The sequence below is a fragment of the Saccopteryx leptura genome, chromosome 2 (assembly GCF_036850995.1).
Source record: "Saccopteryx leptura isolate mSacLep1 chromosome 2, mSacLep1_pri_phased_curated, whole genome shotgun sequence".
In the NCBI taxonomy this organism is placed as follows: Eukaryota; Metazoa; Chordata; class Mammalia; order Chiroptera; family Emballonuridae; genus Saccopteryx; species Saccopteryx leptura.
Window position 1 is genome coordinate 287019167 of NC_089504.1, and position 21803 is coordinate 287040969.

General features: G+C 48.7%; 2 protein-coding genes across 7 annotated transcripts; both read left to right on the forward strand.

Moving 5' to 3' along the window:
• The first annotated feature begins 238 nt into the window (after nt 1–238).
• Nucleotides 239–12290, forward strand: CLK2 (CDC like kinase 2). Of its 5 annotated transcripts, none has more exons than XM_066362267.1 (13): nt 239–509; nt 2053–2222; nt 4469–4697; nt 5386–5473; nt 5823–5889; nt 6053–6169; nt 7698–7864; nt 8811–8905; nt 10086–10215; nt 10319–10401; nt 10564–10643; nt 10825–10915; nt 11772–12290. In XM_066362267.1, exons 2-13 carry the CDS (start codon nt 2053–2055, stop codon nt 11955–11957), a joined length of 1503 nt encoding a protein of 500 aa, XP_066218364.1. In that variant the 5' UTR covers nt 239–509; the 3' UTR covers nt 11958–12290. The 5 variants fall into 5 exon arrangements, with proteins under 5 accessions (XP_066218364.1, XP_066218365.1, XP_066218366.1 ...); XM_066362268.1 differs by having other exon boundaries at nt 5389–5473; XM_066362269.1 differs by having other exon boundaries at nt 4472–4697.
• A 506-nt stretch (nt 12291–12796) lies between these two features.
• On the forward strand, nt 12797–21367 carry SCAMP3 (secretory carrier membrane protein 3). 2 transcript variants are annotated; one of them, XM_066362272.1, is made up of 9 exons: nt 12797–13061; nt 13402–13479; nt 15431–15550; nt 15630–15750; nt 17465–17593; nt 18434–18593; nt 18695–18796; nt 20507–20624; nt 20906–21367. In XM_066362272.1, the coding sequence occupies exons 1-9, from the start codon at nt 12996–12998 to the stop codon at nt 21050–21052; spliced, it is 1041 nt and encodes a 346-aa protein (XP_066218369.1). In that variant the 5' UTR covers nt 12797–12995; the 3' UTR covers nt 21053–21367. The 2 variants fall into 2 exon arrangements, with proteins under 2 accessions (XP_066218369.1, XP_066218370.1); XM_066362273.1 differs by lacking the exon at nt 13402–13479.
• Nucleotides 21368–21803: the final 436 nt, after the last annotated feature.

The following is a 21803-nucleotide window of genomic DNA, read 5'->3' on the forward strand; positions in this document are numbered from 1 at the left end:
GAGGAGGAATAGAAAAGAACACGAGGCGGGGCGGAGAGGGCACAGTAAATCCGAGCAACTCCCTCACGATGCCCATGAACTTCCGCCTTCCGCACCTCCTCGAGCTCTCACTGGCTGAGGCCCCGAGCTAGGCGAAGACGCAATGGCGTGCGCGGCCCTAGGGGCGGAGCCCAGAGGTAACTGGGAAGCGACGCAGGACGTGAGTGCGTACGTGCTCGCTCACGGTGGCGGCGGCGGATCGGAGAGGCCAGGGCCGGAGACCCAGCTGGGATCGGGCCCCGGGCGGGGGCGGTGCGAGTGGCGCCTAGCGGATCCTCGGGGCGGGGACGGAGCCGGGGCGGGCGGGACTGGAGCGGAGCCCGGGAAAGAGGCGGGAGGTCCCAGGGTCTCGGGTTGGTGGGGGTGGAGCCGCACTTCGTCGCTGCGGAGGTGCCGGGACTCCCGGCCGTAGTGCTGCCGCCATCACGGACTTCCTGTGGGACAAGCGCACGGGCCTCGCCGCCAGAACGGTGAGCGCGCGGGCTGGAGGGCCGCGGGGCCGCGCGGAAAGATGGCGATCGCGGGGCGGGAGGGGTAGTGTATTGGGGGCAAGGGACCCGGTTGAGACTAGGAGAGGAAGAGGGTTGAGACCTGCGAAACGGTAGAGGTGAGGACTAGAGAGTTGAGGTGGAGGATCAGCTTGTCTTAGTTGTATCCGAAAGACCCATAAGAAACTTGGAAACTTGGGAGGGATCAAAGTAAGAGAATGTGGGGTGGGATAGAGTGGTTCCAGAGATGAGAAAAAGCAGAATGTCAAAGTTGGACTAAGGCTGGGAAGAGGGAAGACACCACTGTGTTAGTTGACTCCAGAAATTAATTGTGAATTTCCTGAGTGAGAAAGGAAAAATAAAGATTTAGAAGTTGAGAAAGATTGTAGGCTGGAGATGCTTTATGGGGGAAAGCCTATGAAGAACTTTGGTTGCAGTGTCTTTATGGTAGATGACATTTATGTAGCTAAACAATGTTATTTTATCTGGGAAAGTCTTGTCCTTGCATCTTCTTGTCTTCTATAAGCCAAGAATGAATCAAATATCCCTCTTCAATTTAAGGATAGTAGGCCAAAGTAGCTCAGAGGAGGAGCCAAATCTTGGAGTCATTGGCCTTCCCACACCTAAACCTCTCCTCACACCAAGACTTCTGTCCCTAGGCCTATTTCATTTTATTCTGTCCTTCTATTCTTATCCTCCTGGATTGTGACAGTGATTTCTCTCTGATTCTTTCCCTGAAGGAGGAAAAGGATTTGTGCACCATGCCATTCCAATTCCAGTAACTGGAAGGGGGCTGGCTCTTAGCCAAGTAGTACTGATATTAATTGCAAACTAGTTAATTTGTATTTCCTAAGCACAAAAGAGGAGGGGCCAGATGGGAAGCTGCTGGGGCCTCTTGTATTAAAACCTCTTGAGGGGTGTTTGGCCAGAGCTATGAGAGATGATTAAGACATTTCAAGGGGCCAGACCTAGATCCCTAGAACTTGTTTATATTTGATATACACTGCTGTATATAGAAACCTGGTAAACTGGATTCCTGCCTTCAGGATACGGATGGTCTAGTTGGGGAGATAAGATATACTCTGAATAACTGTAAAACATTTATCATAATAGTGTGTATTAAAGCTTTATAGTACTGAGTTGTGAGGAACTCAGTGCAATGCGGATCTATCTTAGATCTCAGCTAAGGTACTATAAGCAGTCTCCATCAGTTACACCGTCTCACCTATAATATAGCAGTCTCCATCAGTTACACTGTCTCACCTATAGTGAGCTTCGGCCCAGATCTGGAGGTCTTCATAGAGCCATGTTTAAGGAAAATCAGAGTAGAGCAACATGCTGAGTGGAGCATAAATAAGGGAGTTAGGGGGAAGCTTCCTAGAGTTTTCAGCCAGAATTAGTAGGTAAATACTGTAAATAAAAGAGAAGAAGCAAGCCACTTAGTACTTCTGGAGCAGCCAGTCCTCAAAGGGGACTTCTGAAAACTCAGTTTTCCCCACTATTTCTGTTTTTCCTTCCCTTCCAGATGCCTCATCCCCGAAGATACCACTCCTCAGAACGAGGCAGCCGGGGGAGTTATCATGAGCACTATCGAAGCCGAAAGCATAAGAGAAGAAGAAGCCGCTCCTGGTCAAGTAGCAGTGATCGAACACGACGGCATCGACGAGAAGACAGCTACCATGTTCGTTCCCGGAGGTGAGGCCACATACTCTAGTTCACTCACTCATTCATTCATTCAACAAAGATTTATTGGTGCCTGACCAGGTGGTGGTGCAATGGATAGAGCACCGGCCTAGGACACAGAGGACCCAGGTTCAAAACTTTGAGATCGCCGGCTTGTGCATGGGTTCACCAGCTTGAGCAAGGGGTCACTGGCTCAGTTGGTGCTCCCTGCTCAAGGCATACATGAGAAAGCAATCAATGAACAACTAAGGTGCCGCAACGAAGAATACTTCTTTTTCCCTTCCTGTCTGTCCCTATCTGTCCCTCTTTCTGTCTCTCTTGCTGAAAAAGAAAAGATAGATTGGTTACACGATAAGCACTTAGGTCTCTGGTCAGCAAACTGCAGCTCGCAAGCCACATGCGGCTTTTTGGCCCCTTGAGTGTGGCTCTTCCACAAAATACCACGTGTGGGCACTACCTTGATAAGGAATGTACCTACCTATATAGTTTAAATTAAAAAAATTTGACTCTCAAAAGAAATTTCAGTTGTTGTACTGTTGATATTTGGCTCTGTTGACTAATGAGTTTGCTGACCACTGATTAGGTGAAGCTGATGCTCAAGATGGATTAGGCATTTGCACTGTGGTGTGAAGAATGTTATCAGAGAGGAAGTATCCAGCAGGTTTGGTTGGAGTGGGACAGGATGTGTAATTCAAGGAAAATTTTCCAGAGAATGTGACATCTAAGCTCATCTGAAATAGAGGGTGAAGTGTCCCAGGTGAAGGGAAAAGAAATGCAAAAGGCTAGGAGCTGGGCCCTGGCTGGTTGGCTCAGTGGTAGAGCGTCGGCCTGGCATGTGGAAGTCCCAGGTTCGATTCCCGTCCAGGGCACACAGGAGAAGCGCCCATCTGCTTCTCCATCCCTCCCCCTCTCCTTCCTCTCTGTCTCTCTCTTCCCTTCCCGCAGCCAAGGCTCCATTGGAGCAAGGATGGCCCCGGGTGCTGGGGTGGCTCCGTGGCCTCTGCCTCAGGCGCTAGAGTGGCTCTGGTCGCAACAGAGCGATGCCCCGATGGGCAGAGCATCGCCCCCTGGTGGGCGTGCCGGGTGGATCCCGGTTGGGCGCATGCGGGAGTCTGTCTGACTGCCTTCCTGTTTCCAGCTTCAGAAAAATACAAAAAAAAAAAAAAAAAAAGACTAGGAGCTGGTGGTTGCTAATGAGCTAATAGACAAGACAGAGTTAGGTTTGCATGGTTTAATTAACTTAGTGGCATATTCAGTGGGAAGGATGGGTTAGGGATAGTTTGGACCAATGTTGGATATCAGGAAAGGCTTAAAAAAGAAATGACTTATTGCCTGACCTGTGGTGGCGCAGTGAATAAAGCATCGACCTGGAAATGCTGAGGTCGCCGGTTCGAAACCCTGGGCTTGCCTGGTCAAGGCACATATGGAGTTGATGCTTCCAGCTCCTCCCCCCTTCTCTGTCCCTCCCTCCTCTCTCTCCCTCTCTGTCTCTCTCTCCTCTCTAAAAATGAATAAATAAAAAATTTAAAAATTTAAAAAAAAGAAATGGCTTCTTGCTCATTAGCCCTTTGAATAGTATGAACATTCATGTATGTCCTCACTCAAAGGGTTAACAAAAAACTCACTACTCAAAGGGTTAAATCACTGGAGGGCCCGACCAGGCAGTGGCTCATGGATAGAGTGTTGACCTAGGATGCTGAGGACCCAGCTTCAAAACCCCGAGGTTGCTGGCTTGAGTTTGGGCTCATAAGCATGACCCCATGGTCGCTGGCTTGAGCCCAAATGTCGTACTTGAGCCCAAAGTCACTGGCTTGAGCAAGAGGTCACTGGCTCAGCTGGAGCCACCCAGTCAAGGCACATATGAAAAGCAATCAATGAACAACTAAAATGCAACAGTGAGTTGATGATTCTCATCTCTGTCCCTTCCTGTCTCTCTCTCCGTTTGTCTCTGTCTCTCTTGCTAAAAAAATAAAAAATAATAATGATAAATTACTGGAGGGGAGGAGATGGCTCCCAGAGGATATACTTCTTAGTTCTGCACATGTCTTTTCAGAGGTCAAATTTTTTGGTGGCATGCAAATGGTGAGTCCTCCTCTGTGCTTAGTTACTTCACTTCTCTGGTCTTTGGTCCTCTCAGAAACTTGATAGGTGTCTGAGAACCATTTTTTCAGCGGTACTCTTTGTACTCACTGAGGGAGGACCTTGTCACATGGTGTGGCCTGAACAGATGCTCCTAATGGGTGTTTATTGTCCAACAGCAGCTATGATGACCGTTCCTCTGACCGGAGAGCATATGACCGGCGATACTGTGGCAGCTACAGACGCAATGACTATAGCCGGGATCGGGGCGATGCCTACTATGACACAGACTACCGGCACTCCTATGAGTATCATCGTGAGAACAGCAGTTACCGCAGCCAGCGCAGCAGCCGAAGGAAGCACAGGCGGCGGAGGCGGCGCAGCCGGACGTTCAGCCGTTCATCTTCGGTGAGTGCCCGCCCAGACCCTTCTCTCCCTACTCCTCCTCAGTCCTCTGGGACCCTGGTAAGTGAGAAGTATCCTGTTCTCAGCTGAGCATTGGGGCATGAACACTGAGGTGGGCACTGAGTCTGTCTACTCTCTTGGAAGCTCTTCACCTCTTGGAGGGCCCCAGAATCTGCTTTGGAGATGGACGGGCACAGAGCATTTGTGAACCCCAGTGCCTTCTGTGGCATGCTGGCCTTACTATGTTGGGAGCAGCTTCTCCACCCTCAGAGGCCTGAACTCTAATGAGGACTTTGCTTGTAAACTGCTTTTCTCCCCCAAGCCCTGGGCTCCATGGCCCCCTCAGCAGGTGGGCTTGGGTGGGGGAAAGGGAAGATCTGTGCCTGCCTGGAAGAGCGTTGTGTAGAGCATGGGGTTGTGGGTGACTTTGGCAACGACACCACTTCTCTGCTCTGCCCGTGCCTCTCCTTGTTCCCGTTTTGGGTTTGGGACTTGGGGTTATGCGCCACTCTCTCTTCTCACCCCAATCCGCCTTACTGCATCTGACGTGTTCCCTTCCACTGTCCCCCATCATCGTCTGTCCCCCTTGGCTGGGCGCCTGTGACCGGTGGCCCCTCCACCACCCACCCCGCCTCCCTTCGGCCCCCGCTCCGACACCTGGCTTGCTCCGACCCCCCCCGCCCCCCGACAGCAGCACAGCAGCCGGAGAGCCAAGAGTGTAGAGGACGACGCTGAGGGCCACCTCATCTACCACGTCGGGGACTGGCTACAAGAGCGATGTACAAGCCAAATCGTAACAATCCTATAGCCTGTAATGGTCCCATAGCCATCCTAATGTCCCAAGCCAACCCAAGTCACGTTCTCTTTTGCCTTTTCTCAGTGGTGTTGTTTATCTGGGTGGTTTGAGTTGCTGTTGAGAATTGACCTCTGCTGTCCACTCCCAGCTCTCATGGCCCTTGGGTTAAAGGTGGTGGGAATCACACAGGGGTTTTCTTCCCCTGTGACCATCTGTATCTGTTCCCCCTCCTTCATTTCACCCCAGGTTGCTGTACCCTTTTTTCTTCCAACTTGGCTCATTCCCCACCTTCTCTCCCTCCCTCTCCCCGACCCTGCTCTTTTTCATTTCAGATGAAATTGTAAGCACCTTGGGAGAGGGGACCTTCGGCAGAGTTGTACAATGTGTTGACCATCGCAGGTAACTGTCAGCCACCCCACCCCCATACCTGTTAGACATAAGGAGGTAGTGAGGGTTATCTGGGGTTCATTTGCCTAAGGTAGGATTTCTTAATGCCCACACACCCCATTCAATTTGAGATGTTCGCGAGAACCCAGCAAAAGCTGCTTTTGCCAACCTACAGGGGTGGGGCTCGAGTTGCCTTGAAGATCATTAAGAATGTAGAAAAGTACAAGGAAGCTGCTCGACTTGAAATCAACGTCCTGGAGAAAATCAATGAGAAGGACCCTGACAACAAGAAGTAAGCAAGCGAAGGAGTATGTGGGGAGTCTGGGAGACTCCAGCCCTATACAGGAAAACCTTCCCAACTCGGGTTAGGCAGGCATGGGAGTCCTAGACCTTCCCATCCATTCATATTTTGTTCATCATCTTAGACTAGTAGAACATTAGAGAAGCAGAGGAGGGTCTGGGATAGTCTCTTTCATTTCCCTTCTTTTGGGGACAGATTGCTCTGTAGTTTCACTGCAGCCCAAAATGGCCTCTGTAGGGATCTGCCCTGGAAATGACCCTGAGACTGAGAATTAACATTTTCATAAAAAAATTCATTGAGTTTTTCCTGACCTGGAGTGGTGCAGTGGATAAAGAGTCAACTTCGAATGCTGAGGTCGCCAGTTGGAAACCCTGGGCTTGCCTCGTCAAAGCACATGCGGAAGCAACTAGGAAGGAGTTGATGCTTCCGGTTCCCTACCCCCTTCTCTCTTCTCTCTAAAATGAAATAAAATCAGCCCAGGTCAGTTAGCCGAGTTGGTTAAGAGTCATCCCGAAACAATACGGTTGTGGGTTCGATCCCTGGTCAGGGCACATACAGGAAGCAACCAAAAAATGCACGATTGAGTGAAACGACAAATGCTTCCTGTCCCACTCCCCTCTTTCTCCCTTCCTCTGTCTGTCTCTAAAAATCAATAAAAGTTAAAGCCTGGCCTGACCAGTGGTGGCACAGTAGATAAAGCGTTGACCTGGAACACTGAGGTTGCTAGTTCGAAACCCTGGGCTTGCCTGGTCAAGGCACATATGGGAGTTGATGCTTCCTGCTCCTCCTCCTCCTCTCTCACATACACACACTCTCTCTTCCTCTAAAAATGAATAAATAAAATCTTAAAAAAAAAAAGGGCCCTGGCCAGATAGCTCTGGAGCATTGTCCTGGAGTGCAGAGGTTGCTGGTTTGATTCCTCAGTCAGGGCACATAAAGGAGCACTGCAATATTTCTGTGGAGCAATTCGATGTTTCTCTCTCTCCCTGCCTCTCAAATAGAGAAAGAAAATCTTAAAAACAATCGAGCTTTAATACCTAGAACTATGTATGTTGATGAGGCTACACGCATTTATATGTAATATTTCTGTTTGTACACATTCTATAAGCCAAATATATAAGCATTAAATCAAGACATAAAAAGACAATAGGTATAAACATGGGACCAATGGTGGCTGACGGTGAGTGAATTTCAGGAATGGAAGATGGTGTCAGGACTTAGGAGTGACAGGTGGACAATTCAGGATCAACACTAGAGTCTGGCACTCAACAACTCGAGCAAATATCTTTTTTTTTTAACTTTAAAATTTTGCAGGTAAATTGTTTGACTCTTGCTAGGTACCTCTCCTTGGGTCTTCCAGAAAGGCCATTCCCTAGCTTAACTGAATTTTGTTGGTAATACTAGCTGGCATGTTTTTTTTACCCAAGCGTGTGGAATCGACAGCCCTGTCATCCCTTTTTGGAGGGATTGTGGCAGATGGGAGCTCATCAGACATTCCCCTTCTCCCTTCTCTTCCCAGCCTCTGTGTCCAGATGTTTGACTGGTTTGACTACCATGGCCACATGTGTATCTCCTTTGAGCTCCTGGGCCTTAGCACCTTCGATTTCCTCAAAGACAACAACTACCTGCCCTACCCCATCCACCAAGTGCGCCACATGGCCTTCCAGCTGTGCCAGGCCGTCAAGTGTGAGTGGGGTGGGCCGAGGTGGACTCTGGGGCAGCCCCTTCCTCCATTGGACTTCTGTCTCAGTTGTGCACTGGGGAAGCCCCTAGTCCACTTATTTATCTGCACTTTTGTTATTCACTGTCATGTTGACATCTCTTCTGACTTAACTCCTTGACTCATGTCCTCATTGTCACTGATTGCTCTTATTCCACATCTAACCAAGCAGGAGCTGGAAGACAAAGCTTTTGAAATCAAAGAATTTACATACCTCTTTTTTCCTTTATTCCCTTCCTGGGGAAGTGTAAGGCAGCAAGCACAAAGAGACAAAAGGACACTTCAAGCTAGAGGTTTACATGTAACTAAGCTGAGATGCTCTTCATTCCCAGCAAGGGAGATGGAAGCAGGATATAGTGCAGCCACAGGGCCCAGGTAGGGATTTTAGACTACTACATAGTTTCTCTTGAGTGTTCATAACAATACAGTGTTGCAGAGTTGAATTCATACAATGTCAGATACACATATGTCAGAGTCAGTACAAAAAAAATAGAAGCCGTAATGAACTATGTTTATAAGAGTTACACATATAGATATTAATAAGCATAGGGTGTCTTAGACCAGGCATTTCATTTGGATGTAGAGCAGAAAGCAGCCTAATTACTCTGGATCTACCTCCTCACCAGCTTAGAGCTAGGTCAGTGGTTGGCGAACTCATTAGTCAACAGCCAAATATCAACAGTACAATGATTGAAATTTCTTTTGACAACCAAATTTTTTATACGTAAACTATATAGGTAGCTACATTGTTGTTAACTTAATTAGGGTACTCCCAAGCTGGCCAAAGAGCCCTATGTGGCTCACAAGCCGCAGTTTGCCAACCACTGAGTTAGGTGATCAAGCCTGGGGTCAGCTGGTGCCAGTTAGCCTTGGCTGCCCAGACCAAATATGACCTGGCCTTTTCCTCTGTAGTTCTCCATGATAACAAGCTGACACATACGGACCTCAAGCCTGAAAATATTCTGTTTGTGAATTCAGACTACGAGCTTACCTACAACCTAGAGAAGGTAAGATGGGTGGGGTCTCCTACTTGGCCAGTGGGGGCAGGGAGTTGTGCGTATTTGCCTTTTTCTTAGACATTTCTGGACTCCTTTTACTTCTTTCTCCCACATTTTCTGCTAGTCTAGCTTCAACTGACTGAAAACCAGAGTACCAGAATAGATTGAGGCCTGGCAGGTTAGCGCCGTCAGTGTTCTACTGAAACAATAAGATTGTGAGTTCGATTCTTGGTCAGGGCACATATGGAGACAACCAATAAATGCACAACTAAGTGGAAAAACAAATGAATGCTGTTTCTATATTTCTAAAATCAAAAAATTTTTTGTTTTTTGTTTGTATTTTTCTGAAGTGAGAAGCAGGGAGGCAGAGAGACAGACTCCCACATGCTCCCGACTGGGATCCACCGGGCATGACCACTAGGGGACGATGCTCTGCCCATCTGGGGCGTTGCTCTGTTGCAATTGGAGCCATTTTAGCACCTGAGGCGGAAGCCATGGAGCCATCCTCAGCTCCTGGGCCAATTTTGCTCCAATGGACCCTTGGCTGTGGGAAGGGAAGAGAGAAACAGAGAGAAAGGAGAGGGGGAAGGGTGGAGAAGCAAATGGGCGCTTCTCCTGTGTGCCCTGGCTTGGAATTGAACCCGGGACTCCTGCACACCAGGCCAACGCTCCACCACTGAGCCAACCAGCCAGGGCTAATTTTTTTTTTTTAATAAATTGTTTGAAAGGGAGAGATTTAAGAAGACTTAAATTGGAAAAGAACTTGGAAAAAGGACCTTAGATAACTTTCCAATCTAATGGAAGTGCTTTTAAGGTTCTTGCTTTGGACTTCTTTTTGTAATGAAACTCAGCTGCATGACTAACTTAGAGATCATGCAGATCTCACCAAAGTAAGCTCTCCCTCCCTTTGCCACCTGTTACTTATTTTCAGAAAAACTCCAGTCACTTGGGTATAGCCTTCACATGCACAGAGACTTGCATGCTACACTATAATTATTTCTTAATTTTTTTCTTCCCCAACTCCCAAAATACTCAGCCAGGTATTGGGGAGGCTCTAGGTCAAGAGACTGGAGTGTGTGGGGCAAGCAGGAGATTAAAGTTGCCTTTTTAAGGCTCAAAAGCACTTCAGACAATTGTGGAGTCTCAGTCTATGGTACAGAGGTTCATTCTCTTTCTGCTTTGCTCCTAGAAGCGAGATGAGCGCAGTGTGAAGAGCACAGCTGTGCGGGTGGTAGACTTTGGCAGTGCCACCTTTGACCATGAACACCATAGTACTATTGTCTCCACTCGCCATTACCGAGCACCAGAGGTCATCCTTGGTAAGGGGGAAGGGCAAAGTTGCCCAAATGTGTGAATGGGTGTGGTGGTGAGGGTGGTATCTCTTTAATCTCCTAACATCTTTTCCCTCACATTCCTACCCAGAGTTGGGCTGGTCACAGCCTTGTGATGTGTGGAGCATAGGCTGCATCATCTTTGAGTACTATGTTGGCTTCACCCTCTTCCAAGTAAGTGGTTGATTATATGACCACCTGGCATTCTTCTCCCTGGTATCTTTGTTGGCTGAGACCTGCCTGCTTACTCCTTCACATTGCTTATCTACCTGGCAGCTCGTCCTCAACATTCCCTTCCCAGTCCCATGCTCAGTTCTTTCTGGCTTTCTTTCTCAGACCCATGACAACAGAGAGCATCTAGCCATGATGGAAAGGATCTTGGGTCCAATCCCTTCGCGGATGACCCGAAAAACAAGGTGAACTTTGAGGGGGAGGGACTTAACCCTTTTTCCTTTTCTCTCTACAAATGGTCAATATCATATCATTTTCTTTTTTCTTTGACACCTCCCCTCCTCCAACTACTCAGACGGGGAAATAAGGGAATTATCCCACAGTAAGAGGAACCTCCTGATTCCTCAACATCCCCTTCCCCTCTAGGAAGCAGAAATATTTTTATCGGGGTCGCCTGGATTGGGATGAGAATACGTCAGCTGGGCGCTATGTTCGAGAAAACTGCAAACCACTGCGGGTGAGCCAGGCTGGGATCAGTAGTGCCCATCACACAGAGGTCACTTCTTTCTTAAGGTGTTTTGCTTCTGGAATGCATTTCACAAGCAGAGGGTTAGGGAAGAAGGGGAATACTGAAAGAACATTTTTAGTTAATAGAAGAGAAATGAGAGGGACTGGTTTTGTGGAGTGAAGGAGGTTAGACAGCCATGTCCTTTTTTTTTAAATTTTTATTTTATTTATTTTTTATTTTTCTGAAGCTGGAAACGGGGAGAGACAGTCAGACAGACTCCCGCATGCGCCCGACCGGGATCCACCCGGCACGTCCAGGCGATGCTCTGCCCACCAGGGGGCGATGCTCTGCCGCGACCAGAGCCACTCTAGCGCCTGGGGCAGAGGCCAAGGAGCCATCCCCAGCACCCAGGCCATCTTTGCTCCAATGGAGCCTTGGACAGCCATGTCCTTTATGAGCCTATCAGATATCAAAGCAATGTCCTAAATTCCTTGGGTCAGACAAAAGAATAAACCACTTTGAAGAGTTTTAGTTTTAATGTGGAGCTAAAGATTCATGGAGTTGACAAAAGGCTATACAAGTAGAAAGAGATTTCAGGTAGATTAAGCTATATTATCAGAAATGGCCATGGCATGGTCATGCTAAAGTAGCATTTATTTATTTTTTTATTTTTTCACGTCAACCATTTTTATTTAGCTCATTAAGGAGGGGACGCGCAAGAGGTTAAGACCAGTTTCTAAAGTAGCATTTATAATGGTTGTAAGCAAGCCTTGGTCCTCCAAGATTAAATCTAGGGCCTATGAGAAGAAGGAGGCAGGGTTTGTAAGGCATTGTGCCTCACTTTTTTCCTGCCCTCCACCACCAGCGGTATCTGACCTCAGAGGCAGAGGAACACCACCAGCTCTTCGATCTCATTGAAAGCATGCTAGAGTATGAACCTGCTAAACGTCTGACCTTGGGTGAAGCCCTTCAGCATCCTTTCTTCACCCGCCTTCGGGCTGAGCCACCCAATGCCAAGTTGTGGGACTCCAGTCGGGATATCAGTCGGTGACGATCACACCCTGGGCCCCCCTGCATCTCTAGCAGCAGTGGGTGTCCAGTCAAGGACACTGGTGCTTTTTTATACAAGAGGACAGAGCCAGAGCCCACTCCTTCCTCCTGGCTCCCTATATACCTGTGAATATGTGAAATAGTGTAAATATGAAAAATCTTGTACCTTGCCTTGTACATAATGCTATTCCATTCTACACTTGTACCACCCTCACTTGCTCCTTGACAGTTGAGTTGGATGGGGGTTGAATGAGGTAACCAAGTGGCATCCATCCCATGTTTTATAAGGAATTTTGTATAGTCTTTGTGAAATAAAATGACATGCTTCATCTGACCTCCATCCCAGGAGTTTGAGGTTTGGGGATGCTGGGGCAGAGGGATAAGAAGACAGGCAGCCTTTCTGAGTTTGGATGTAGAATCCCATCTTACCCTCTAAATTAGGCCACCAGTTTATCTAGGTTGTCTCAGGAGAGGGTAGTGATGAATGGGAAAACATTTCTTGCACGTTAGAATGGAGAAAGGTTACAAAGTGGCACTTTGGGAATAATAAGGGTTAAGAAAGAGATCCAACTACTGGAGCGATAGGCTGGGCTCCAGGCTAGAGCCAGAAATCCAAGTTTAAAAAAAACAAAAAACTGCTCAATTCGGCATCTGGGAAGGCTGCCACCACTGGTGGGAAAACTCCCATCATACATCTCGAGCGACGGATAAACCAGGATTCTGACACGGAGCCTCCTGGGAGATGTAGTTTGTTACTGGAGGGCCGTCACGTGGGGGAAGGCGGTATTCGCTAAGGAACTGGCTTAGAGGTGTCACATGGTGCACTTCCGGCTTCGCCTTTAACCGGGACGCAGGCGCAAGTCGCTATTGCTGCAGGAATCTTTGCGACTTTTCCGGTCGGTACAGCCAATCCGTGCGCAGACAATTGGAGGTGGGGGGGCACCGAGAGGAGCAGAGCGAATGCTGAGAGTCGCCACTGCCCCCAGTGCCACGGCCGGGGCGTGGAGGGCAGGGGCCGGCTTAGGCCGTGGTCGGAACTATGGCTCAAAGCCAAGACGGTGGAAACCCATTCGCCGAACCCGGCGAGCTTGACAACCCTTTTCAGGTGACTTGCGCCGGCCTCCTTTGGGCAACTAGGTTTAGTTTACTCTTGTCGGTTCTGGAAGATGGGGCTAACTCGAATTCCCATTTGTGACATTTGATCCGTGGAAGGGGTGCCACGTGGGGTTGACGGTGATTCTAGACCAGTGAGTACCCTGGCGGGCGGGCCCTGGTCCTAAGGAACTGGTATTAATTAGTAGTGTGGGGTGAAGGATTTGGAGCAAATGTTGGGATAACAGCGTGGCCTCAGGATTAAGTCCTTGGAGTCTGAGGCAATTTAGAAGACCCTGTAAGTTCTCTGTGATGTATCAGGTACCAGCTGAGCCCCAGGTCTCTGCCCGCAGGACCCAGCTGTGATCCAGCACCGACCCAGTCCGCATTATGCCACGCTTGACGTCTACAACCCTTTTGAGACCCGAGAGGTGAGATTCTGCAGAGCACAGGAGGGCAAGGAAGGGGAGGGAGGGTATGCCAATAAGCCCTTTCTGTCAGGGTATAGGGAGCTTTTCTGCATGCAAAGGAAGAAAGAAGCAGCATGATCTTAACTCTGAGAGAGAGGCCAGTCTGCCATGGGGTGCCTAATTCTGGAGACACCAGGGCCAATGATCCATCCAGTAGAAGCTCTAAATGTCGGTCCTGTGAGGACCTGGAGGCTGGCCAGGTCATAACCAAGGCTCTGTCTGAGGTGCCCTCTTTGAAGAAAATAAAAAATGCAATTGGTTATAGTTAAGGAGAAACCAGACTGCTTATGTGTGCAATTAAAAGGCAAGGAATAAAAAAAAGAAAAAAAAAAAAAAGGCAAGGAATGAGGAGGACTAGACATCTGTCTCACTGGAATAGGAAGTAGAGTTTTAAAAAGCTATGGAAATAGATGTTATAGGTGAATGCTTTTGAGTTCTGGCTAAAGAATTTGAGGTAAGGGGTAATGAAGCTTGCTGCAAGTTGTATAGGAGTTCTCTGATAATAAACACAAGAACTAGCTTTCTAATAACAGAGAGGAGCTGCTGCTGCCTTAAGTAATGAGTCCTGGATCTAAAAGTATTCAATCAGACACTAGATTCCTGTGTTATGAGGGACTAGATGATCTGTAAGGTTTATTATTACTATTATGTTCAAATGTGATGAATGTATTTTATCTTTTATTTTATTTTCTTCTTTTTCCAAGTGTGAGGAGGGGAGATAGACAGATTCTCACATGCGTTCTGACTGGGATCCACCTGGTAACCCCACCCCCACCCCCATCTGAGGCAATGCTTAGGTTTCACGGAGCCATCCTCAGCACCGGGCTGGGCTGATGTGCTCGAACCAATTGAGCCATGGCTGTGGGAGGAGAAAAAATAGAGAAGGGGGGGTGGAGAAGCAGATGATTGCTTCTCCTGTGTGCCCTGACCAGGAATCAAACCTGGAACATCTACACGCCAAATTGACGCTCTACTACTGAGCGAACTGTCCAGGGCTGGGCTTATTTTATTTTACTCTGATGCAAAACCAAAGATTCCACTACAGCACAGAGACCAGTATATTTAAAGGTCATGAAAAAGTTGTTTGGGACATGCAGGATGTGATGTACAAACTGGAGGATCCGGTTATTTCCTTTATAACGTGACACGACATTGTCGCTGAAGGACACATTTGGTTTTTTATTATTTATTTAATTATTTTAGATTTTATTCATTCTTATTAGAGAGAGAGGGGAGAGAGAGAGGAAAGAGATAGAACAGGGGGAGGAGCAGGAAGCATCAACTCCCATATGTGCCTTGACCAGGCAAGCCCAGGGTTTCGAACTGGCGACCTCAGCATTTCCAGGTTGACACTTTATCCACTGCGCCACCACAGGTCAGGCACTGAGGGACACATTTAAAATAATACTGTGGAACTGAACTGAAATGTGGCACAAACATGACAACATCCAGGTATGCCTTCAAGCACCTCCCTTAGGATGGACTTGGAATATCTAGACTTCAGTGTGGGAAGCATTACAATTCTTTGGAAGAATAAAAGTTCACACTTTTGAAATTTCAGAGAAGAATTTTAAGGCCAAATCATAATGGGGTCATTTCTCTTCATCTCTAGGTATAAATATGATGCTTTATTCAATACCACATTAAAAAAAGAAATAATAAAACTTGTTAAGCTTCTAGATCAAATCCCAACCCAACCTTGTGACCTCCTGCATTGAAGTTCTTTCTATCAGTTAAAGCTGATAGGATCAGTTTGACTCATGGTCAAAGAATCTGATTATATAACCCCTGTTCAATCAGGCTGGCATTATTTACTTTAGCAGTTAGAGAAGTTAAATCCAACTTGTATTTAGAAGCAATGTCAAAATGGGTGTTGTTACTGCCAGCTGTAAGGTCTGTTTAAATCCAACAGCCACCACCAACCTATGAGCCTCCTGCCCCTGCCTCATTGCCTCCACCCTCAGCTCCCTCGCAGTCCTCGAGAAAGCTCAGCCCCACAGAACCCAAGAACTATGGATCATACAGCACCCAGGTAAAGAGGGTATGTGGGTGGGAAGTGGGGCCAACCCAGGGACTAAGGGTTCACATCTCCCTCTGCTCATACTGGGCAGGCTTCAGCTGCAGCAGCCACAGCAGAGCTGCTGAAGAAACAGGAGGAGCTTAACAGGAAGGCAGAGGAGTTGGACCGGAGAGAGCGAGAGCTGCAGCATGCTGCCCTGGGGGGCACAGCTAGTAAGTGAATCCTTAAAGGGGTGGCAAAGGAATCTGACAGTTTTAAAGGAATGAAAAAACCTGAGAGCATGGACACTGGAGTCAGATTGCTGAGTTTGAATTTGGATGCTATTGCTTATTAATATTTTTTTTATGAGAGAGAGAGAGAGGGGGGGATAGACAGGTAGAGAGATGAGAAGCATCAGTTCTTTGTTGCGGCATCTTATTCATTGATTGCTTTCACATATGTGCCTTTACCTGGGGGCTTCAGCCAAACTAGTGACCCCTTGCTCAAGCCAGCAACTTTGGGCTTCAAGCCAATGAGCTTCGTGCTCAAGCCAGTGAGTCAATACTCAAGCCAGCAACCTTGGGGTTTTTTGGGGGGGGGTTTGGTATTTTTCTGAAGTTGGAAACGGGTAGGCAGTCAGACAGACTCCCGCATGCACCCGACTGGGATGGATCCACCCGGCATGCCCACCAGGGGGCGATGCTTTACCCATCTGGGGTGTTGCTCTGTTGCAACCAGAGCCATTCTAGCGCCTGAGGCAGAGGCCACAGAGCCATCCTCAGCACCCGGGCCAACTTTACTCCAGTTGAGCCTTGGCTGCGGGAGGGGAAGAGAGAGAGAGGAAGGAGAGGGGGAGGGGTGGAGAAGCAGATGGGCACTTCTCCTGTGTGCCCTGGCCGGGAATCAAACCTGGGACTCCTGCACACCAGGTCGACGCTCTACCACTGAGCCAACTGGCCAGGGCCAACCTTGGGGTTTTGAACCTGGGTCCTTGGCATTCTAGGCCGGTTCTCTATCTACTGTACCACCACTTAGGCTGCTATCACTTATTAATAGTGAACTCTTAAGCAACTCAATGTCAAGTGTCTCAGTTTCTGTAATTGTAAAATGTGAATGTTTGTACCTGTTTGACAGGATTGTTGTGGGGGTTAGACAAGATCATATATACAAAGTGCTTGGCACAGTACTTAAAAGTTGTAAATATGGGCCCTGATCGGTTGGCTTAGTAGATAGAGCGTTGTCCCGGCGTGCGGAATTCCTGGGTTTGATCCCCAGTCAGGGCACACATCTACTTTTCTTGTGACCTCCTGCGTTGAGGATTCTATAAAGCAGAAGTGACCATCTACTTTTCTTCTTTCCCTTTCCCCCTACTCTCTCTCCCTCTCTCACAGCCAGTGACTTGATTGGTTTGAGCATCAGCCCCAAGCACTGAGGATAGGTTGGTTGGTCCGAGTGTCAGCCTTAGGTGCTGAGGATAGCTTGGTTGATTTGAGCATCGGCCCCAGACAGGGTTGCCAAGTGGATCCCAGTCAGGGCACCTGCGGGAGTCTGTCTCTCTATCTCCCCTCCTCTCTCACTTAAAAAAAAAAAAAAAGCCTGACCTGTGGTGGTACAGTGGATCAAGTGGCGACATGTAACGCTGAAGTTGCCAGTGTGAATCCCTGGGCTTGTCGGGTCAAGGCACATACAGGAAACAACTGCTACAAGTAGATGCTTCCCGCTTCTCCCCCTTTCTCTGTTTTTCTCCCTCCCTCTCTCCAAAAACATAATAATAAAATCTAAAAAAATAAAAGTTGTAAATAATACTACTCTCAATATTTTTGTTCCTCACTCTTATCTCCTTGGACCCCAAATTGGATATAGAAGAATGAACCTAGGGGTGGAAGGAAGGGGGACTAATTCCTCATTAGTCTCTGCCTCACCTCCTGCTCTCTCTGTGCCTTACAGCTCGACAGAACAATTGGCCCCCTCTGCCTTCATTTTGCCCAGTACAGCCCTGCTTTTTCCAGGACATCTCCATGGAGATCCCACAAGAATTTCAGAAGACAGTGTCCACCATGTACTACCTCTGGATGTGTAAGTAGTGAGAAACCTTTCTTGAGCAAGAGTGTAGGTAGTAACTTGTACATCTTTGCTGCATTGGAGCCCACTCACACAGAACTAGATGCTACCTCTCTTGGAGTTTAAGGGTAAGCTCTCTAGGATCTTCTTGGTTATTCCTTTTATACAATTTAGAACTTACTCTTCAGCTTTCTAGCAAATGTGTTCTTTTTTTTTTTTTTTTAAGCTGGAAACGGGGAGAGACAGTCAGACAGACTCCCGCATGCGCCCGACCGGGATCCACCCGGCACGCCCACCAGGGGCGATGCTCTGCCCACCAGGGGGCGATGCTCTGCCCCTCTGGGGCGTCGCTCCGCCGAGACCAGAGCCACTCCAGCGCCCGGGGGCAGAGGCCAAGGAGCCATCCCCAGCGCCCGGGCCATCCCTGCTCCAAGGGAGCCCCAGCTGCGGGAGGGGAAGAGAGAGACAGAGAGGAAGGAGGGGGGGGTGGAGAGGCAAATGGGCGCCTCCCCTATGTGCCCTGGCCGGGAATCGAACCTGGGTCCCCCACACGTCAGGCCGACGCTCTACCGCTGAGCCAATCGGCCAGGGCCGCAAATGTGTTCTTGCCCTTTCCCCCTCTCTTGTCCTAATGTGTAAATTATTCTGAATCCTTTAAATATCTTTTAAAAGAGGATTACACATAATTAGATTTGTTCATTCTGTCTCCCTTATTGAGTTGAGGATTCTGTAAAGGCAGAAATTATATTTCTTTACTTATTCTGCTACAGTGGTGAGGGTTATCGGGTAGGCTTACAGAAAGAATCTTTGATTGCAGTCCAAAAGGAGCCATCATCCTGTCCCTTCATCTGTTAGGCAGTACTCTGGCTCTTCTCCTGAATTTCTTCGCCTGCCTTGCCAGCTTCTGTGTGGAGTCCAGCAATGGCTCAGGCTTCGGGCTCTCCTTCCTCTGGGTCCTCCTTTTCACTCCCTGCTCCTTCGTCTGCTGGTACCGCCCCATGTATAAGGCTTTCCGGTAAGTTGGGAACTGGGGTGATAGGGGAATCTGAATGGACCCTCACAGTCTGCACTTCCAACCCTAATTCTCCCACTCTCCCCCACTTTTTCTCCTTGCAGGAGTGACAGTTCATTCAATTTCTTCATTTTCTTCTTCATTTTCTTCGCCCAGGATGTACTCTTTGTCCTCCAGGCCATTGGCAATCCAGGTTGGGGGTTCAGGTTCGTGAAGTTGCAATCTACCCTCATCCCTTTCTCCCACTCTTCTAGACCAAGTCAGGTACTGGGTACCGGGTACTGGGGTAGGAATTGTTTAGCAAAAGGAAGTGTGGTATGCCTGACCAGCCGGTGGCGCAGTGGATAGAGCGTCGGACTGGGATGCGGAGGACCCAGGTTCAAGAACCCGAGGTCGCCAGCTTGAGCGAGGGCTCATCTGGTTTGAGCAAAGCTCATCAGCTTGGACCCAAGGTCGCTGGCTCAAGCAAGGGGTTACTCGGTCTGCTGAAGGCCCACGGTCAAGGCACATATAAGAAAGCAATCAATGAACAACTAAGGTGTCGCAATGAAAAACTGATGATTGATGCTTCTCATCTCTCTCCGTCCTGTCTGTCCCTATCTATCCCTCTCTCTGACTATCTCTGTCCCTGTTAAAAAAAAAAAAAAAGGAAGTGTGGTATGTTTGTTTTTTACAGATTTTATTTGCCTGACCAGGTGGTGGCACAGTGGATAGAGCGTTAGACCGAGACCCGGAGGACTCAGGTTCGAGACCCCGAGGTCGCTTGTTTGAGCCCAAGGTGCTAACTTGAGCAAGGGGTCACTCAATCTGCTGTAGCCCCCCAGTCAAGGCACATATGAGAAAGCAATCATTTAACTAAGGTGCCGCAACGAAGAATTGATGCTTCTCATCTCTCTTCCTTCCTGTCTGTCTGTCCCTCTCTCTGTCACAAAAAAAAACCCCCCCAAAAAAAACCAAGAAAGTGAATTTGTTGATTTTAGGGAGGGCAGGGTTGGGGAGCAGGAATCATTGACTTGAACTGTTTGCTTTCTGTGTATCCCTTGACTGGGCAAGCCCAGGGTTTTGAATTGAACCAGCAATCTCAGCATTCTGAGTCCAGTGTGTTACCACAGATCAGACTGTTTTTTTGTTTTGTTTTGTTTTTTGTGACAGAGACAGAGAGGGACAGATAGGGACAGACAGGAAGGGAGAGAGATGAGAAGAATCAATTCTTTGTTGTGGCACCTTAGTTGTTCATTGATTGCTTTCTCATATGTGCCTTGACTGGGGGGCCACAGCATAGCAAGTGACCCCCTGTTCTAGCCAGCAACCTTGGGCTTCAGGCCAGTGACCGTGGGGTGATGCTCAAGCCAGCGACCCTACATTCAAGCTGGATGAGCCCATGCTCAAGCTGGCAACCTCAAGGTTTTAAGCCTGGGTCCTCTGCATCCTAGTCCAACGCTCTATCCACTGTGCCACTGCCTAGTCAGGCCAGGCTGTGGTTTTTACACTTGAAAAGTACTAGTTTACCAAGAGACAGAACATACTTCCAGGATAGAGTCCAGACAGAACTCTAGACAGGCATAGATTGAGGGGAAGAAGGTCAATCTTAGAAGTCTTCCTGGAAGAGGTATATGTAACCATGGTTGAAGAGGAGAGGGAGAATCTTCAACAGAAGGGTCTATTTAGAGTGAAGATATCTGGAAGAGCTTGGAGAATTAGGAGCTAATGGTGCAGAAGCTGGGGTTAAACTATGAAAAGAGTAGATGTAGTTTGGGATTGTGGTGCATGGAAAGCTGCCAGACTGACTGGAGTGACCCTCAATGGGAAGGGTGGAGGTAGGGCATGTTTGCGACATAACCAGTGGAGAAGTTGGAAAGGCAGACCCAGCTGTGAGCAGCCCCTGTTCAGGGTCACATGTTTGTCTCTCCTTATAGTGGCTGGATCTCTGCCATGGTGTTGCTGAAGACCAACGTGGCTGTAGCTGTGCTCATGATGCTGGTTGCCCTATTCTTCACTGGCATCGCTGTGCTAGGAATTGTGATGCTACAGCGGGTGAGGGGCTGTGTTGAAGGTGGTACCAGGGGTGTGAGATCGTGTGTCACTAGGGGCCTGAGTGGAACATTCAGGGGGAACGGGGGAGGGCCAAGCTGATGGGCAGGTTCTGAGCTAATGGACCTCTGGGGTAGGGGGATTATTTGTGTGTGTGTGTGTGTTGGAGGGGAGCCAAGAAGGAACCGCTAGAGCACGCTGGGGAGTGGTGATAGTAGTGTTAGGTTGGAATACAGTTAACAGCGGCTGTAACATGCTGTGATTTCTCTGCCCTCTGCTTTCAGATCCACTCCTTGTACCGCCGCACAGGTGCCAGTTTTCAGAAGGCCCAGCAAGAATTTGCTGCTGGTGTCTTCTCCAACCCTGCAGTGCGAACTGCAGCTGCCAATGCGGCCGCTGGGGCTGCTGAAAATGCCTTTCGGGCCCCATGATCCCTGACTGGGATGTCCTGGCCCTGCCACTTGAGGGGGCACCCTTAGCCCCCATCCCTGAGATCTCTGGGACTTGGTGAGACATTACTACTTGATGTCTCCTCTATAGTATCCCAATTCCACAGCTGTTACTGCTGAACCAGACTTAGGGGTGCGGGGGAACCCACTGTGACCCAGTCACTGCTCTGCCTACCCCCCACCACCCCATCAGGCCACACTGTGCCACCCCTACACACCCTAACCCAGCTTCCCTCTGCTGTGCCAAGGCTGTTTCTTCAGTTATTTAAATAAAAAGAAAGTGGAACTGGAACTCAACTTACTGTTTCTGGGATTTTTACTGGGAACTAGGACTTCTGGAACTGAAAGAGTATGGTGGTAACTGGAGTGGCAATTAGTGTGAATTCCAGAGGGAAGATAGGGCTTGGCTTTACTGTGACCTGTGAGCGGTCTAGGGTGGGGCAGCAGAGCCGGGTGACTGGGTGGTTGGCACAGGAAGAGGGAGGGAACTCCATAGCTGGGCGTGGAATCACAGAGCCAACAGGGAGCCCTGCTCCCCATCCCTCCATTAAAGGCCCAGAAAGAGCCTCTGCCTCTGCTCAGAACCTAGGGGACCACGAGCCTGAGAGGCTGGGTGGTGCACAAGTGGGCGACCAAAGAGTTGTTAGCTTGGGCCTGGGTCCGGGTAGAGGAAGGAACAGATTCACCTGCCTACTCGGTCGCCAGCTTCTACCCTCCCCACTCCTGCAGAATC

What these genes read in the sequence shown, in the direction of transcription:
- CLK2 (XM_066362267.1), top strand. Translation starts at nt 2,053, where the DNA reads ATGCCTCATCCCCGAAGATACCACTCCTCAGAACGAGGCAGCCGGGGG. An exon ending in GGACTGGCTACAAGAGCGAT is followed by an intron (nt 5,474 to 5,822) that starts GTACAAGCCAAA and finishes TTTTCATTTCAG; the next exon opens with ATGAAATTGTAAGCACCTTG. An exon ending in AGCACCAGAGGTCATCCTTG is followed by an intron (nt 10,216 to 10,318) that starts GTAAGGGGGAAG and finishes ATTCCTACCCAG; the next exon opens with AGTTGGGCTGGTCACAGCCT.
- SCAMP3 (XM_066362272.1), top strand. Translation starts at nt 12,996, where the DNA reads ATGGCTCAAAGCCAAGACGGTGGAAACCCATTCGCCGAACCCGGCGAG. An exon ending in ACCCTTTTGAGACCCGAGAG is followed by an intron (nt 13,480 to 15,430) that starts GTGAGATTCTGC and finishes TAAATCCAACAG; the next exon opens with CCACCACCAACCTATGAGCC. An exon ending in AATCCAGGTTGGGGGTTCAG is followed by an intron (nt 18,797 to 20,506) that starts GTTCGTGAAGTT and finishes CTCTCCTTATAG; the next exon opens with TGGCTGGATCTCTGCCATGG.